At 33.1% G+C, this 19,050-nt stretch overlaps 1 protein-coding gene across 3 annotated transcripts; it reads left to right on the forward strand.

Moving 5' to 3' along the window:
• Window positions 1-921: 921 nt before the first annotated feature.
• On the forward strand, window positions 922-18,666 carry LOC134683225 (secreted frizzled-related protein 5-like). 3 transcript variants are annotated; one of them, XM_063542393.1, is made up of 4 exons: window positions 922-1,051; window positions 8,729-9,574; window positions 14,579-14,656; window positions 16,591-18,666. In XM_063542393.1, the coding sequence occupies exons 2-4, from the start codon at window positions 9,046-9,048 to the stop codon at window positions 17,097-17,099; spliced, it is 1,116 nt and encodes a 371-aa protein (XP_063398463.1). In that variant the 5' UTR covers window positions 922-1,051; window positions 8,729-9,045; the 3' UTR covers window positions 17,100-18,666. The 3 variants fall into 3 exon arrangements, with proteins under 3 accessions (XP_063398463.1, XP_063398465.1, XP_063398464.1); XM_063542395.1 differs by having other exon boundaries at window positions 8,729-9,559; XM_063542394.1 differs by lacking the exon at window positions 922-1,051 and adding an exon at window positions 7,842-7,958.
• The last annotated feature ends 384 nt before the right edge of the window (window positions 18,667-19,050 follow it).

Below are 19,050 nucleotides of genomic sequence, written 5' to 3' on the forward strand. Positions count from 1 at the left end.
AGAACAACGCTATAACCAAAAGAAAACAATACAAATAATATACATAAAACACTAAACAAATTACTAACTAACTCACTGTCTTCACTGGACGGGGTGAAGTACGGAAGGATCTTCATATCCTGGTCCAAACCGTCGTGTAATTCCTGCTTATATACTAACCGGTATGAACTTTGCGAATTTTTGAAGGCCGTACGTTGACCTATAGTTAATTTTTGTGTTGTTTGGTCTCTTGTAGAGAGTTGTCTCATTGGCAATCATACCTCATCTTCTTTTTGTCTAAAAAAAAAACCACGGAATTTTAATTAAATAGATATAGGAAGATGTGGTATGAGTGCCAGTGAGATAACTCTCCATCCAATTCACAATTTATAAAAGTAAACCATTATAGGTCAAGGTTCGGTCTTCAACACAGAGCCTTAGGCTCACACCGAACAGCAAGATATAAACGGTCATAAAATACTAGTCTAAAACCATTCAAACTGTAAAACAATGGTCTAAACTATATAAAACACGGTAAACTAGAAACACAGATGAACCACATCAACAAACGACATGCAACTACTGAACATCAGATTCCTGACTTAGGACAGTTATGCAAACAAATTCAGGGAGATTACACGTTTCAATGATACCAAACCTTCTCCCTTATCTGAAATTATAGTATAACATCACATCAAAGAGTAAGTACGTTTTTCTGTTGATTTTCTCTCCATTCTAAAAAAATCACATTACAAAAACTGTCAAATTGAAAAATTGCCATTTTCTCGTATCCTAAGTTCTTTCGATTAGAAGAATTATGTAAGTATATATATATTCCCCTTCACCTTTCGTCAGTAATCACTTATTTTAACTGGTCTTGCCTACATTTTATTTGTAAACAAAAATACACATTTTACGTACATGCGAAGACTATTTTTAAGCTATGGCATTGATTGACAGGCTAAACACCGCCTTATCTTACGATAAGTATTTCTTAATGACACATACAGTTAGTTATACAGATTAAGGTGTCAGTCGAGAATTTAAACACTTTCTATATCAAATTGTTCAGGTAAGTTTTTATACTTTACAAAGTATACTTTTTAAAGAAGGTAGACAATATTTCAATTTTGAATGAAATACATATTTTCTCTTTTAAATCTAGATTAAAATTTTCAAACGTTATTTCATCAGATTGAAATGTTATATTTCTCTTCTGTAACTAAGTCATTATTTCGGGTTACTTACACTTAAATTTAACTTCTTTAGGTTTATAATTCAAAACTTGTCACGAATATGTTTCAAATACTGGCCACTGAGCGTTATTTTGAACTTTTATAGAGAAGGATTTTAAAGATGATACATCTCGCAAAATTTTAAAATCAATTCATTGATAAGTTAGAAATGACATTTATTTCAAACGGTACACATTTTTGCTTAATATTATAAGAACTTGATGTCTTTACTCTTAGAATCATATACTTTTTGAAAAGTATATACTAAAAGTATATATACTTTTTAAGTATATACTTTTTAAGTATATACTTTTTATACTGATTACTGAACAACACCCCACGTTTTCTTTTTCAAATAAGAAATTTTAATAAACAACAATGCTATAATAACGATAAAAGACAATTGAATACCATTATGATAAAGTGAGGTGCTTTTCATATACTTGTTTAATGAACCGTACCGGTATGGTCTTTTTGTGTTCCCTTTCAAAATTGAAATGGTCCAGGAGATCGATGGTTAAGACATTAAAGACTATAGTTTCACCCCTCCATTTGTAATTGTAACTGTTAAAGGGAGTAAAATATATGTTGTTTTCAAAAGCGAACGATCTGTACGATTTATCATACAAATACAAGTCTATGCGGAATATACGTTAACAAAATGCAAAAAAAACCAACACCTCCAATATCTGATCAGACAAGAAACGAAATCAATAGGTACATTGCCCCGGGTGTAGACAGAGGAATTTAGACGGAGAGTGGCCCCTTTATAGAGCCGCATGGAAGTTAAAGAATATGTTTATTTCCGTTAAATGGGCGCACGAGGAGCATACATATACATGTGTATTAAAAGGGCTCACAAGGAGCATACATGTGTATGATAAATGCATAGACATTTTACAAGTATCACTCCAAATTCATTTTTTACATAAATAAGACCGTTAGTTTTCTCGTTTGAATTGTTTTACATTGTCTTATCGGGGCCTTTTATAGCTGACTATGCGGTATGGGCTTTGCTCATTGTTGAAGGCCGTACGGTGACCTATAGTTGTTAATGTTTGTGTCATTTTGGTCTTTTGTGGATAGTTGTCTCATTGGCAATCATACCACATCTTTTTTTTTTATATTTGGCTTGCAAGGATATCCCTTTTTTTATATATAATAATGGAACTGCACAATAAAAGTACTTTAGTTTTCGTTTGAAAATAATGATGATGTAGTTTATAATGGTGAAACTGCCTGTGTACGGAGTATGGTCAGTAATTTATGTCCTTCCAGTCTCATCCAGTTGACAAATATGCTTTGTCATGTCGGTATATTAAATAAAAGTAATGTAAAGTGACAAATACTTGAATTAGATACTTATCTTGACTAATAGGATAAAAACATAATAATTACATACTCATGCACTTGAAATCAATGTGTCATACCTACATGTATTGTACTTCGACCTCGTAAATCTCACCAGACAAAGTTAAATGTGTATTTTCTTAGATAAGATTCACTTTGTAGCACTCGGTCTTAATTCATTGATTTTTTAACGTTCAGCTACCAATATTACATATCATAATTTCTACCAGGCAAAGTTAAATGTTTTTTTCATAGATACTAGATTCACTATGTAGCACTCGGTCTAAATCTATTGATTTTTTTAAACGTTCAGCTACCAATATTACATAGTATAATCTCTAACAGGCAAAGTTAAATACATTTTTTCTTAGATAAGATACTAGATTCGCTATGTAGCACTTGATTTTTTTTAACGTTCAGCTAGTTATATTACATATCACAATCTCTAATAAGCAAAGTTAAACATACATTTCTTAGATAAGCTACTATATTTGCAATGTAGCACTCGGTCTTAATTCATTGATTTTTTAACGTTCAGCTACCAATATTACATATCATAATTTCTACCAGGCAAAGTTAAATGTTTTTTTCATAGATACTAGATTCACTATGTAGCACTCGGTCTAAGTTTATTGATTTTTTTAAACGTTCAGCTACCAATATTACATAGTATAATCTCTAACAGGCAAAGTTAAATACATTTTTTTCTTAGATAAGATACTAGATTCGCTATGTAGCACTTGATTTTTTTTAACGTTCAGCTAGTTATATTACATATCACAATCTCTAATAAGCAAAGTTAAACATACATTTCTTAGATAAGCTACTATATTTGCAATGTAGCACTAGGTCTAAATTTATTGATTTTTTTTAACGTTCAGTGACCAACATTACATATTAATAATTTATTTGGCAACATACGAGACAATGAAACAATATAGAGACATATTTCACCATCTAAACGTTTTAAACGAATTTAATGTATTTGACTCTATAGGAAATTTGGCAATCTGGAGACAGAGAAGCGTTCGCCTGCGAACAATATTACAGGCATATTAAAAAGAAACGAATACCAATAGGTTACCAAGTAGGAAGTAGTAGATTTTGCAACTGCGAGTACACATTCAGAACTGTACGTTGTATCTTTTGTGCTTTTGTTATGCTTTTTGTGTGCTTTGTGACGATCTGATGAGTTCTTTACAACTGATTTTTAAGGTTTGCTTATGTGATACTGTTACACCACTGTCCCTAGTAAGCATCTTCACTAGCCAAGGGTTACGATCCACTCCCGCTCTCTTCACGTGAAGAGAGCGGGAGTGGATCGTAACCCTTGGCTAGCGAAGATGCTAATAAGAGGAGGCTGTGGTGCCAGCTTACATGTTAAACCCCACAACATTCGATGTTTGCCTCTCCAAACTCAGGAGTAGCCTGTAATCATTTTTTTTCGTATGTTGTCGTATCTCATATTTGTTTTTTTCGGTTTTACTTCTTTGTACACAATTCAGTTTTCGAAAGTTTTCTTGTTTTAAAAAAAAAAAAATTGTTTTGATGGTTTTTTTCTCATTTCGGAGCCTTTTATCCCAATACAATGTAATATCTTAAGCTGGACGTTCAACGCTTATCAACCAATCATATCTTAAGAAGATTTTGTGACATAATCATATTTTTTTCCACTTTCGCATGCAAGGATCAAACGTTATTAGAATGTCTTGGACCCAATGACCGTTGAATGCAAGTTGCATCTTCCTTAATTCTGTTAAGATTGTCACTGCATGTGCATTTAGTCTATAGCTTGTGGTTATATATAAATTTAATTTGATATTGACAATAAAGAAAGAACTGTGTCGCTTCGTGCATTCAAAATTTTAATAGCAGACACTTTCTGCAAAGTCTGGGTTGCATAAAAGACCCATTGTCACCAAGACTGAATACAACTTTAATTCCAATTGTCAAATTGTGTTAAAACGGAAGTGCATTCTTATTATTTCATATCCCGTTTTGTGTCCGCCTAATTTAAGTGCGGACAATTTACACGAATTAGATCTTTAAACAAGCTTAATTGGCTTATTATTATTTTCTACATTGAGATTTTGGTTAACATGAAAGTAGATTATTTGAATATTTTATGTCAGGATATTGTTAACTAAGAAACGCACAGTTTGCCCTCCCAGGCCCACGTGACACGTATTTTTTCAAACATTCATCATATTGATGAAAACTTAAATGAGTATTGTAACGCTTGCGTCTTTCAAGCCATTTTAAAAAGGGGGTCCCAACCCAGGACAAAGGGGGTTTCAAACGTCCCCATTCAAATGCATTGATAGGCCAAAAAAGGGGGAGGCCATCCTAGATCCGCCAATGGGTATGTTAATGCTATGTCACCCAGTAGTCAAGTTATATCTAATTAATTTTTGATGTCCTCCTAATAAGTTGTGCTATGGTTTTTTCCTGGGCAGTGGCTATAGCCGGACAAATAGTCAAAAATGTCTATCCATCCGGATATTTTTACGGTATTTTGCTGCTTGTCCGGCCAAAAATTTAATGGTGAAGATATAATGTCGGGATTTAAGGAGCTAAATAAACGCAGAGTAGTTGTGAAAAATATTATCTAAAATCGTATATCAATATCTATGCAGCTACACTTTTGAATTAGTTACTCATAGTCCTGGCAAAATAGTGAGCACATTTTTTCCATTCATTCACTAAAACAAACCAAAATGCAAATAAAATATAGTAAAAAGTATACATTTTGTTCAGAGTTGTTTTTATTCTAAAGGAGTTTTGGAGAGGGCAAAAAAAAGACTCATCTTTTTATTTGTTTTACTTATGAATTTCGTGTAAATTAAAGAGTCTGTCCACGGATTATTAGCTTCTTTAGACATCTCTGATTCCAAAAGCAGATTTTGAATATAATGTTTCTTTGGAGTTTGGTAAAAATCAGGTCGTCAAATGATTTTCAGACCCAATTTTTCTTATTTAAAATGTTCCGAGAATTTTAACATTTTAATAGGGAATTAAAGAGAACGATAGGCACGTGTAACCTTCCCCATTAAGATTGTGTTTACGATAGAAAAACATAAAGAAAAAAATGTTTATTTAGTTAAACAGATTTAAAAAAAAAAAAGGGGATTACCCCAACCCTGGAAACCTTTTCCGAGTCAAGGTATACCAGTGCATGTTCACCGATCTCCGTTATAGTAGAACTTACAAACAATGCACCTGTTGGTGACCTTCTGTTGTTGTTTTTTTTCTATGGTCGGGTTGTTGTCTCTTTGACACATTCTCCATTTCCATTCTCATCCAAGTAAATTTGATTTAGTTATTATCCCAATGCGTTATTCCTCTCAGTTTACATTATCTACTATATACGAGATTGTTCTGAAGTCACTAATACTTTAGTATATAAAAAAATGTTTTAAAGCAATCCTATTGTCTCTAGTTTTCTTTCGGAAAGCTTTAAATATAAAACGCGGTCTCCAATTCTTAAAACGTCCATTGCATACGCGCGTTTGTTTTCCGACACCTCACCCAGGACACTTTCAGCGCCACATGACACTTTTATTGATATTTAATATTTGCGCATCCACAAACGGAAGGCTGGATAATAGAGTTTTTCTAACTATTCGTCCGGCTGGATGAATAGAAACTCCGTTTGTTTTCTGTTTGAAATATAATCGCCCTACTAAACCCAGTTATTGTGAAAACATTTCCATAGCTGTAGATGCAATAGTGGCTGTGGTTTAACCTAGACTAACTTAAATAGACGATTAAGTTGACGATTGTGTTATAACTCTTACGGAACTCTCATGGCAAAAAAGGCTACAAGACTTAAATTTTTACTAGAAACTATAGTCATTTACTCTCTGTATCAACAAGACAAAAACTGGTGATCCCATTTGTACAAATTAAAAGGATTACAAAAACAAACATTCAAACTTTCAATGGTGATTTTATACTGTTTGTAGCATGTTAATCACGTTGTAGTGTTGATATGCCATTCCGTTTAATAATGATGATGACACTGTGTAAAATAACTACTTACATTATTTACAATTCTGACATCTTGACGTGTGGTACGATATTAGTCGGGTCAGGCCAGGTTTGCTAAACGAACGGCCTTTATGTGATGGTAAAATTTCGACTTATTACAAATTTAAGAATCTTAAGGAAAAATGTATTACGAAATACCAGAGGTCGATTAAGCGAGTTTTCAGCCCCCTCCCTGAAGCTTGCCTGGAGCGGGCCCCCTCTTCGGTAGTCAAGTGCCCCTCCCCTTGTGAAAATTTCTATATCCGTCACTGAATACATTTTTTTTAAATTTAGATTTTATGTAGGAATTGATGTCAAAAGATGTTTTTAAGTCAAAAATAGTTCCGAGACCAAAGATTATATCCGTGCTTTTAACACGGAGAAACTGCACAGGATTAACGTACCGGGCGGGGGCCACTTCCTTCATAATCCTAATATATATATATTGTGCAATGTGATAGGACGTGGCGCTTGAATATGTCACCTTTTAAGCTTGAAAATATATGAATAGGTCGGGAAAACTATCAGAAATATATGAAAAGTTCAATAAAAATAAAGTTCCCATAACTTCTTCGTCTGTCATCTTTAGTGGTGTTTTTCAATCTGGATTTTGAAACTTTTGTGTGTCCACTTTTAAAACGCTTTATATGAACTTTGACAGCATATTTTCCCCCCAAAATACCAAAAGAGGAATCTATGTAGACTGTCCTACTGGGTGGTTTTTCTGATTTTCTGATGGTAAAAATGCCGCAAAAAATACACATTTTGATTTTGTATTTACAAACTGATCGATAAAGGCTATTGAAACTCCCATGGATGAAAGATCGAAAAAATAAACTTTATGGGAAATTTTAAGTTTGTCAATGATTCAGGTAAGTTGTTTTATACCTCACACAAAACCCGTGAAGGTAAGAATTAAAGTATTATCGGTGTATTGGGGTAGCATTAAAATTGAAATGTATTACAACGGAACGGGTAATTAATCTATGGTTCAGACGAGCACCACAGGTATTCAGATGTACCCGACGTACCCTATTAATTCGTATGGGAAAATATGAAATATGCGCATCGCCAGAGACATATAATACGTATTATATGTCTCTGGCATCACCTAACAAGGTTGTTTAGTTTTTTTATGTTTTATTATCGGTTCAAGGTATTAAAACTTTTAAAATGTTATGCATAAATCAGTAACTTTAGAAAGGTTATTTTTACATTGTACGTCTGTTACTTATATGTTTTGAACTTTCTTTTAAAATTCATTCACAACATATTGAAAGAAAGATATTTCAAATTCAAGGAGGATTTTGGAATGCACAACTGCGTGCAAATGACTACTTATCTTCTACGGGTAATCATTATATGGTAATATACATTATTGTTCATTTCATAAAACAGTTAATGTTCGTTCAATTTAATTTAAGAGATAAAATTGGAGACATTAAATCAAACAAGAAATTTTAAATTTAATTGTATTTTTTAGTTTGAAAATAGTTTTAGTTTTAAAAAGAGGCGATATTTCTATTTCTAAATACTTTTTGCTATTCGTCTGTAGAAAGTATATCAATCATAAATTTATCAGCAGAGCGGGCGATGAATTTTTCATAACGATTTTTGTATTTTTAATAGAGGAGAGGGGGGGGGGGGGCAAAAATCAAAGTCTTTTAATACCTAAAATCTTGTTCGGCTTAAATTTCATACGAATAACTAAAAATGAATTTGGTATTGCCTATTCCCTATGTATTAGAGGCTTTAAATGTTTATTGTTAAAAGTTTACTGGTAGCGTATATTTGATAGACTCTTAATATTGATATTGCAATATTGGGTCTTTTCACAGGTGCAATATTTAATTGAATATTGCTAAATTAATGTGCGACGAGTAATTATAACTCCGACAACTTGGCATGTAAATATTATTACTCTCATTTCATTCTTTTATTTGATGTTTTTACTTTCTTTTCATGTTGTGATATCGATCAAAATTCTTGTTTTAGTTATAAGGACAATAAACTTTAAAGAATTTCAAAAATAACATTGCAATTGTTTTTATAACATAAAAAAAGTTTTAAACAAAATGTAACGTTTGTCGATTTTTGTTTGATTCTCATGTTATGTTTAAACTTTCTTTTGACAGGTGGAAAATCTCTTAGAGATAATTATACAGTTCTAAAACGAGATTATGTAACGCACATAGCAGAAGACGAAATAAGTGTTTACATGCACCTGATACTTCAAACGTGTGTCAGTGTGTATACACGACTTCAAGCTGGGAATTTAAACGAAAGCCGCACATAACATTGAATGGCAAAGGATTTAAAAGCATGAAGTCCCAAAGTCATTTATTTCATACAAAACCATCGATTTGGAATAACTATGAATATATTTAAAATTTAAGTGAAAAATTCCTTCATTCATTATTCGAAACTACACCTTGGATTTATAAAAGTAAAAATGAGATTTCTTTCCGTGTTGTGTGCGTTTGTGTCTGTGCAGGCGAGTTTTTATGACTATAAATACGGTGACGGCTACGTCAGTGACGGCGAAAAACCGACGGCATGGCAAGGGACGTTACTGAGTGGACGAATGAGTCAGCCAAAATGTATAGATATTCCGAAAAATTTAACATTATGTCAAAATATTGGATACGATCAAATGAGGCTCCCGAATCTGCTAGACCATGATTCCATAAACGAGGTTATTCAACAGTCTAGGTCATGGATATCGCTATTAGGAGTACACTGTCATCCCGACACAAAATTATTTTTATGTTCCTTGTTTTCTCCTGTCTGTTTAGAAAGAGATAGGGAAATTTATCCGTGTCGGTCATTATGCGAAAGTGTCCGCGATGGTTGTGAGACAATAATGAAAGCTTATTCATATAAATGGCCGGATATGGTACGGTGTGACAAATTTCCGGACGATACGGAAATGTGTATTCCCGGCCAATCAACGGTGATGCCCACAAGTAGGTATAACAAACGTACGTACTTTTCTTGCTTTATTTGTATGTTATGTCTTTTTTGCTTATATTTTCTCTTCCTAAATCCGAATAACTTTTTTTTTCGTAACATACCTAATAAAAATAGTATTCCCCCCTTTTTTTTTTTACTTTTAGAGCAATGAAAAAACAGAATGTTTAATATCTTAAATCGTAAGGATCCGATAATCCTCTTGAAAAATTATCATTTAAATAATTTAAGAGATATGCGGTCTTAATTACTACGAATTTTTAGTTTCACGCTGTTAAATTTTACGACTTGTAAAGGTTATATTTAACAACAATCTTATATAATTTTTAACATTGTGTAACATTAGTTCATATGTTTAAATAATCAAATAAAAGTAAAAATCGCGTATATTTTTTAAAATGTTAATGTCAATTTTCAACGGCCTGTCGTCCTGTATATGCATGAAATACTTGCCACTGGACGGAAGTTGACTGTGTATCTCGAGCTCTATGAACGCGCTATCCTGTATCTTAAAACATTCCTTTCTGAAAAGTGGATTTCTGAAACAATGTTATAAACAAAATAATTTATCACGATATATCTGAGTACAGGTATTCATGATCCGTTTATTTTTTAAAGGGTTTACAAATGTTCAAAGTAAGAATTTTGCTTTCAAAATAAAATAAAAAAATAAATAAAAAAAAGGAAAATAGAATTCATTTACATTGTTATTTTTTGGATACCTCGTCTGGGTAAGTCAATATCGGAAATGTTCCTTTCGAAAAGAAGAGAAAAGGAAATCACTTGCATGATTGAGGCTCTGGATGGGGGTATTCAGAGTAAAGAATAGTAGACAAATATTGCAGAAAATATTACCAAAAAAATAAGAAGGAGACAAATTGGGTCCTTAAATATAAAGAATATAAACAAATGGGTTGGAAAAATTGAAGAATTCAGAATAAAAGGATCCCCATCCAGCCCCTCAGATTCATGTGTGTATTCCTCAACTCAAAAATCGAAAAAAAAAAAAAAAATTATACTCCAAATTGTCCCTTTTCAACTGCTTGAGAAACTGTGTATATCATAACTGAACAGGTCTTAAAACCGAATGATATCCTTTTAAACTTTATACATCTTATCATTTCAATGATTTCGTTGACGTTGAATGCTGTTTTTGTTCAGTACAAAGTTTTGTAACTGACCAGTATTCTAAAGTAAGTAACCTTTTGCGTTTCTTGCTGTTATATAGTATAAATGTTTGGCTGTTAAGCTTGCTCTTTGCCTTTTGCAGACAAACACTAACTATGCTTAGCGGTTTCACGCAGCTCAAAGGCCGCTATTAATTAGCAAAAGAAGACTTGCTTTGCGTAGTGATCTTTTCAAAGAAAAACAAATGTTGTCAGAAACACTTTTCTGCTTTATATGTGTCTTGCATGAACAGAGATTCACACATATGAAATTACTGATATATTAAGTCTTCATATTTGATAGTATACATAAGTGAACAATACAGTAAACAAAACAGTACATTGACCTATAATGGTTTACTTTTATAAATTGTTATTTGGATGGAGAGTTGTCTCATTGGCACTCACACCACATCTTCCTATACATCTATGAAAGACATCTATAATGTATTGATTTTGACCGAGTAGACTATTTAGATATGTTAACCTATAAGGACAATAAGTCTGTCAAACTGAGATTAACATCGGAATCCGCAAGGTGTATTCGACTTTTATTAAACAATGATGGCTAATAAATGTTCTCTCCATCTATAAAAAAATAATACGCCATGTTTAAGGAAAGGTTTTTGAAAGTTGAGTTAAACACCACACACAAACAAGTCTTTTATTCCGATGACAATCCAAATTCATCCTCGTTTTCTGGGTCGGTCCAACTGGCTGAACTTGCGTATGAGACTATTGTTATGTCATCCTCGTCTTCTGGGTCGGCCCAACTGGCTGAACTTGCATATGAGACTATTGTTATATCATTCTCGTTCTGGTCGGTCCACCTGGCTGAACTTGCATATGAGACTATTGGTATATCATCCTCGTTCTGGGTCGGTCCACCTGACTGAACTTGCATATGGGACTATTGTTATATCATCCTCGTTCTGGGTCGGTCCACTTGAACTTGCATATGAGACTATTGGTATATCATCCTCGTTCTGGGTCGGTCCGCCTGAACTTGCATATGAGACTATTGTTATATCATTATCGTTATGGGTCGGTCCACCAGAACTTGCATATGAGACTATTGTTATTACTCTGATCCTGAATTTCTAGCGTATGTTTGCCACTGGACGTTAAGTAAAACTGTAAACAATCAATTAACACCTAGCATATATTTGCCACTGGACGTTACGTAAAACTGTAATCAATCGATTAATACCTAGCATATATTTGCCACTGGACGTTACGTAAAACTGTAATCAATCGATTAATACCTAGCATATATTTGCCACTGGACGTTACGTAAAACTGTAATCAATCGATTAATACCTAGCATATATTTGCCACTGGACGTTACGTAAAACTGTAATCAATCGATTAATCAATCATTTGCAAATATGATACATCAATATATATATATATATATACATCTATAAGAATGTAAATAATACAGCAAGATAACGACAGGCCTGAGGTTATTGCGAAGACCTAGATTTAAATCCGCAGGCAAGAATGAGAAAAATACTGCTTTTTCAATACTTTTCTCGTCTGTGAGAAGGGCACTTGTAGAGGTACTCATCGTGTATGTACGGACGTATAAATACACGTCACATTAAAACGGGTGTTGAATACCAGGACTGGTTTGCGAAAAATCCCTTTTTGTATGAGCCCGAACGTAGCGATAGGAAGGTTTAATATATTGTCTTAATCAGGTTAATAATCTTTATTAATTTTATGGCAACCACATCATCAGCTGCCATTTACGAAAAGAGGGACGAAAGATACCAAAGGGACAGTCAAACTCGTAAATCTAAAACAAACTGACAACGCCATGGCTAAAAATGAAAAAGACAAACAGAAAACAATAGTACACATGACACAACATAGAAAACTAAAGAATAAACAACACGAACCCCACGAAAAACTAGGGGTGATCTCAGGTTCTCCGGAATGGTAAGCAGATCCTGCTCCACATGCGGCACCCGTCGTGTTGCTTATGTGATTACAAATCCGGTAAATAGGCTAATTCGGTAGGTCAAATTCATGAAAGGGAAGGGGGTTGTAGTTACGACGTAAGGAACATATCCGATATGATCATTTGTGAAACGGTTATTCCGTAACGGTCAACCAACTCGTGATGGCGTCCGTACGAACCTACATCATCGATTTCGTGTCGTGAATGAATGAAAGATTGTGTGTGTGAAATATTTGCCACTGGATATTTTTCTGATTTTCAGTTTTTACCGAATGGTGAGAAAACACGGTTTTGCACTCTATCATTTCTATAGGGACCTTTTGAAAATCTTTCAACATTAAAAAAATAGAAAGCCATCAATTTAAGTTAACGAAGAAAATGAAATGAACTAGGACGACCCCTCTCGGTTTATTTTCTTGAATTGTTATCATTTCTCATTCAAATCACGTCATCAGTTTCGTATTTTGTTCTGTGGCGAGATTTTAAACGAAGATAATATGCAAATGTGCAACCGAGAATTTGATAAATAAAAATGATTGCATTCACATATGTTTTATAGATAATGTTAACAAAATGGTTTATAAGTGTAGCGAGAAATTTGAGTATATTTTTGAATAATTATATTGGTGATTTATTCAAAACTATTTATTTTGTAGCCAATTATTGCATTCCAAAAGTTGTTTTTTTAACAATTGTCAGTGAAAGCCATTAATATTGTATACTTACTGACATTTAAATGTAAATAAGTAATGCACAACTATTTTAAAAAGGTGAAACTCGAAGAAAATAGATTATGCAATATCCATTACTTGGAATGTAGACATGAAACATGTAGGTTTTGTTCACTTGTAAGATGGGCTATAAAGTAACTGATATATACAAGTTTTGGGTGTGAATCAATTACATTCAAAGATGCGACAATATTACAATCAAGCCTCAATCCACCCCTCAAGAATAATGAAAATAAATAGGGTTTCAGCATCTTTGAATTTTAACTTTTATGTTCTAACCGAGCAAATTCAAAGTCAAATAATTCATTTGTGCACATATCAAGCCAATTTTTAGTGACATTTCTTTCTTTCTTCAAAATCAGAACACTCGACAGATAGGAGAAAAACAAACACCGCCTCTCAAATAATCAGAGTATTTTAGTAGAGAAATAATGGGCGAAATTTTCTTTCATTAATTGTTACGCTCTTTTACTTTCGTCTGGTTTAATATAAACCTAGAAGTCGCGGATCTAGGGATTTGGAGGGGGGGGCAGAGGTAAAAATAACTATTTTTGACGATCAATGCATTTGGATTTGAACATATAGTTGGAACCCCCTTTTATCCTGGGTTAGGAACCCCTTTTAAAAATGACTGGATCCACCCCTGCCTAGTTTATCAAAATTCATTGAAAACGAAAAAAAAAAGATGTCCAGAGCTATATGAAGTATATGTAGTATACACTGAAGGGGACAACGTCTAACACATAATATAACACATTGATGGAGATATTAAAATATCGATCATATCTACTTTTTAAGTTTACAATTACAGAATAAAATTAGAATTGCTGTAACATGTATAATATAAATGTAAGATTGTGTTACTACTGCTAGAAACGCGTTAAGTAAAATCCTACTGCGTAATTTAAGTCTATAATATTGTTTTGTTTTATCATATTTACGCCCTGTTTATAAGGTTAACTGGATAATACTATAGATAAAAGAAACTTTTCAAGGCAATGAATGACTATTATTGTCTTTAAGATAAAATTTCATTAAGTTGAATATTCAACTAAATCTTTGATATTTCAAGATAAATTTCTGTAATTAATTTAAATTGTATGTCCTTACAATTGGAAATTACGTAATTTGTATTTTTTATATATTTTGCAGCACAAAACATGTGTTCGTCCTGTAACCAAATTAATACATTCGAGAGCCTCATTCACAACTACTGTCGCTCTACTGTTGGTAAGTTTTGCTTGATATAGGATACCAGATAGCAATTCCAGCATATAGTCACTGTACAGATTGAAACAGCTCAGGCCTTCAAAGCGCTTCTAGATTTGTCCTCACCAGGAACTCTGACGAGTTTATAATTTCACAGATGATATATATACATTACGCATATACATGTATGAGATGCATTCACAGGGAAATGCTAATTGCTTTACAACTATATATATATGACTGTATACTGATCAAACAGATAAACCCACCACCTGACTTTGAAAATAGTTGGTTAAAACTGGTGATGTAGCAAGCTCAACCTCTCGCTTGTATGACATTAATCAAAGACAAAACAAAAATATTTTGTAGTTTATAGTAAATTTGGCAAAGTTTTATATTTAAAACTGTAAATTGTTAACTTATCATGCCAATTTAAAAATAAGAACATGTTGTATTGTCTATGAGACGATTCTCCGCCAGACGCAAAAATAATGTAGAATTTAGCAACTATTGCTCACCGTACGGCCTTCAACAATGAATTAACCGTCACTTCTTTCCTCAATTTATTTTTTTGGTGAGAAACATTGTTTTTTTGGTATTGATTTTTTTTTAAACTTGGCTTTGATTTGAAAAAAAAAATCTCAATTGTTGAGAAAAATATCTTTGCTTCTTCGTTTAATTCTCATCAAAATAACAATAGCCAGTCGTTATAGTTCGTCCATCATGATGTCTATATCGATAGTATGAGCGATCGGTGATATCGAGATAAGGGGCTGCATAACTGGGGTTATTTGCAGTGCATAAAGCATTGTTGGTGGTGCGTTTCTTATGGTGATCAGTACAATATGATAATATAAACATAAACCCGAAAGTCACAGGAAAAACAAACAGCAGACGAAGTTGTTATATAATTGCCAACGTATAAAACAGACACACGAAAAAATAACTCATTTATTTACAAAACAAAAAGTGAACAATATAACTATAACGAGTTGTTTATAATTTTGCATGTAATAACTCCTCATTTCCATATTTCAAAAGTACAAATGGGTTTCAATACTCATCCACAAGTTGTCTATAGACTATCTAGCTCTACTGGATCTAGAAACGTTCACGGTTTTCTTGCTTGAATTGTTTTACATTTGTCATTTCGGGACCTTTTACTGCTGCTTTGCGGTATGGGATTTGCCCACTTTTGAAGGCCGTACTATGACTTATAGTTGTTTAATTCTGTGTCATTTGATTAGTTGAGCCAAGGAGAGTTGTATCATTGGCAATCATATCACATCTTCTTTTTGTTATTGACATATAAGATTTTTGAGGTTATCCCATTTACACATTTCTTCATAAAATAAAGTCATTTTAGAAGGCACAAGGCACTATACAGCAATCGTCCTTATTTTAAAAACATTAGAAATTTGGGGTACTAGTCAGTAAATATAAAAAGAAGATGTAGTATGATTGCCAATGAGACAACTCTACACAGGAGACCAAAATGGCACAGAAATAAATAAGTATAGGTCACCGAACGGCCTTCAACAATGAACAAAACCAATACCGCATAGTCAGCTAAAAAGAGCCCCGAAATGACAATGTAAAACAATTCAAACGAGAAAACTAACGGCCTTATTTAGTAAGTCAGCAAACCAAAGTCACAAAACTGGAAATCAAACCAACCTCACCAACAACGGACACATATATAAATACAATGTATCGGCTAATCTTTAAAAGACCCTTCAATGCTGCTTTTGCCATTTTTCTCTACAGTTTATATGTTTGGGCCATTATTTTTATTCTGTTGACCTCCATCCACACCCTCAAAAAGATTCCTCGAGTCTTAGAAGAGTTATGCAATGTTTGATTCAATATTCAGGATTAAAAAGGAAACTTTACATTTATTTTTACCTAGATATTGTTTTCGTGAATCATCTCTCTATTTCTATTTATCTTTTCAGTAATTAAAGTAAAACTGAAGAAAGCAAGTATGAGAAAGGGTAATCTTGTAGTGTACATTAAAAAGAAGAAGAAAATGATCAAAGGAAATTTATCAAAAAAGGAAAAGCGGAAGTTAACCCCCATCATAGAAGATGGCGCATCGTGCGATTGTGAATATTTAAGTGCAAATAGTACTTCCAAAAAGAGTTTTATTATAATGGGAAATATGACCGATGAAGGAGAACTTTCACTTGTATTCATGTCAACTTGGGAAAGAAACAAAGGTTTCCGAAGAGCTATTCGAATGATGAAAAGGGGCGTATCATGTGATAGTGACATCATAGCGATTTCAGATGGCTCGAAAACAGACAATTCGTCTGGTGGTGGTAAGACGAAAGGAAAAGATAAAAAGAAAGGAAAAGGACGGAAACGTAAAAATAAAGGACGAAAAAATAAGAAAAACAAAAAGAAAGGAAAGAAGAATAAAAACAAAAAAAGTAAAAAAGACAATAATGTTGCCAATCCTTGATCTCAGTGTGTGCTTAGAAATGATGACTGTCTTTCAATTGAATTTGCATCCTCCAGAGTCAGGAGTTCAAGTCTACGATTGCATCCTTGCAGCCTCTCGTTGTAACATTGGCAGATTCCGCAGAGCAACGGAATCACCCCATATTTGCTCCATATCGGGAACAATTTACGTCTTGGTACTTTATCCACTCACTTGTTTGCATAAATACTTGTATAACGATTATCCAAAATCAAAAGAACAGCTTGACGAAGGGTCATTCTTGGTCTCTGAACCCCTAATTTTGGAGGATGGATTGGTCGTTAATCTGTGATAGGTTCGAAGAGATGTTTATGCATTACCTGATATGTATATCTTTACAATGTCATGAATGGGAGCATCCGTTTTGACACATCTGACGGATATTTTTGTTCTGTGTGTTGTTTAAACGTTAAACACATGTTTTATTTGTTAATCTGAAACTTTATTTTCCATGACTTGTTGTTTATATATATTTTGGTATTAATTGTCTTATATCAATATGGTATTCATGTAAATAATCTATCAACTTCGACGTATTGATATAATGTGTTTAATATGTTTCAATCATTGTGCTTATTTTGTGTTTAGTCACCTGTTTAAGGTTGACGTACAGTTTAATGATATACCTGTAATTTGAATTGTGAAAAATAGGGCGAATGAACTCGATTATCTAGGTTTTTGCCATGTTCGTTCAACAAAAAATACAACTTTTGATAGAAGAAATTCACCATATAACATAGAGAGAGGATATGTGGTTATTTGGGCAATTCAGTCAGCTTCCAGGAAAGTGCCTTTAATAAGAGAAAATTTAAAAGACACAACAAACTTTTTTTTTGGGAGCTGTTATAGTTTTTATTTCAGAAAAATAATAATAGAAGATAGTTTTTTCACATGGTGAAATACATGCGGACTTATTCACTAGGTTGGAATTTTGCTACTAAAATTACACTTTATTGAAATTTTATTATTGAATTTTTAAAAAGAAATTTAAAACTTATAATCTCACGACAAACTTAAGTTATTGTGTATGAAAAACATTATTGTCCTATCAACCATAATGCATCATTTGTCGCGATTTTCTGCGCTTCGTTACCACCAGGAATTTTTAATATGTGGCATTTTTCATATATTATTCTTTAAAGACAGAGATTTGATTCATAAAATGTGAAGTCTAGACCTTTCTTCCGATTAAATTTCTACGTTTCTTATTATCTGAAAACGCTGGTGATATTTCAATTAGTGAGAGCATTTAGGTTAATAATGAGCCAAACGTAACTTACAAATTGGCAATCAGTGTAATCTGGTACCTTGTACTGCTTGCAACATTTGTGATGGTAATTTGATTTCACGCCCGGTAATCAAAGAAATAAATGAATTTTCCATTTGCTTGATGTAGGTAACTTAGGAATTAATGCACCGAAAGGAACTGTATATAATTGGTTCTTTGTCGATTAAACATGTCAGTTAGATATTCCATAGATCAAACACGATTATTATAAATTTATAAGAAACTAATTAGCCTTTTTATCAATAAAGTTTTGGATACGAATGATGTTATTTACTTTAATGAGAGACAATTTAGTTCTCAACTTTGCAACTGCGGAACAGAACACACAACATATCTCCTGATCTTTATTCCGTATCCCAAGGAGTACTTTCACCAGACACACACGCGGGAAAAGTAAAGCCTGGATCTGATTCACAGCGACGACTTTGCTCAACAAGAATCGGATATACATGTTTTCCCCTTATTGGCGGTCTCGTGAAATTGCTACTAGGCATTCTGATCCCTCCACCTTCGGATCCGGATTTCCTGTGTGTTACATATATACAAGTAGCTTATACTTTTTTCCTCAATGCGATATGCAGGACCCTATTTGATGTCAAGAGAATGACAAAAGAGGACTGAAAATTACAAGGCCATGGCTGAAAA

Source organism: Mytilus trossulus, chromosome 9, assembly GCF_036588685.1.
Source record: "Mytilus trossulus isolate FHL-02 chromosome 9, PNRI_Mtr1.1.1.hap1, whole genome shotgun sequence".
In the NCBI taxonomy this organism is placed as follows: Eukaryota; Metazoa; Mollusca; class Bivalvia; order Mytilida; family Mytilidae; genus Mytilus; species Mytilus trossulus.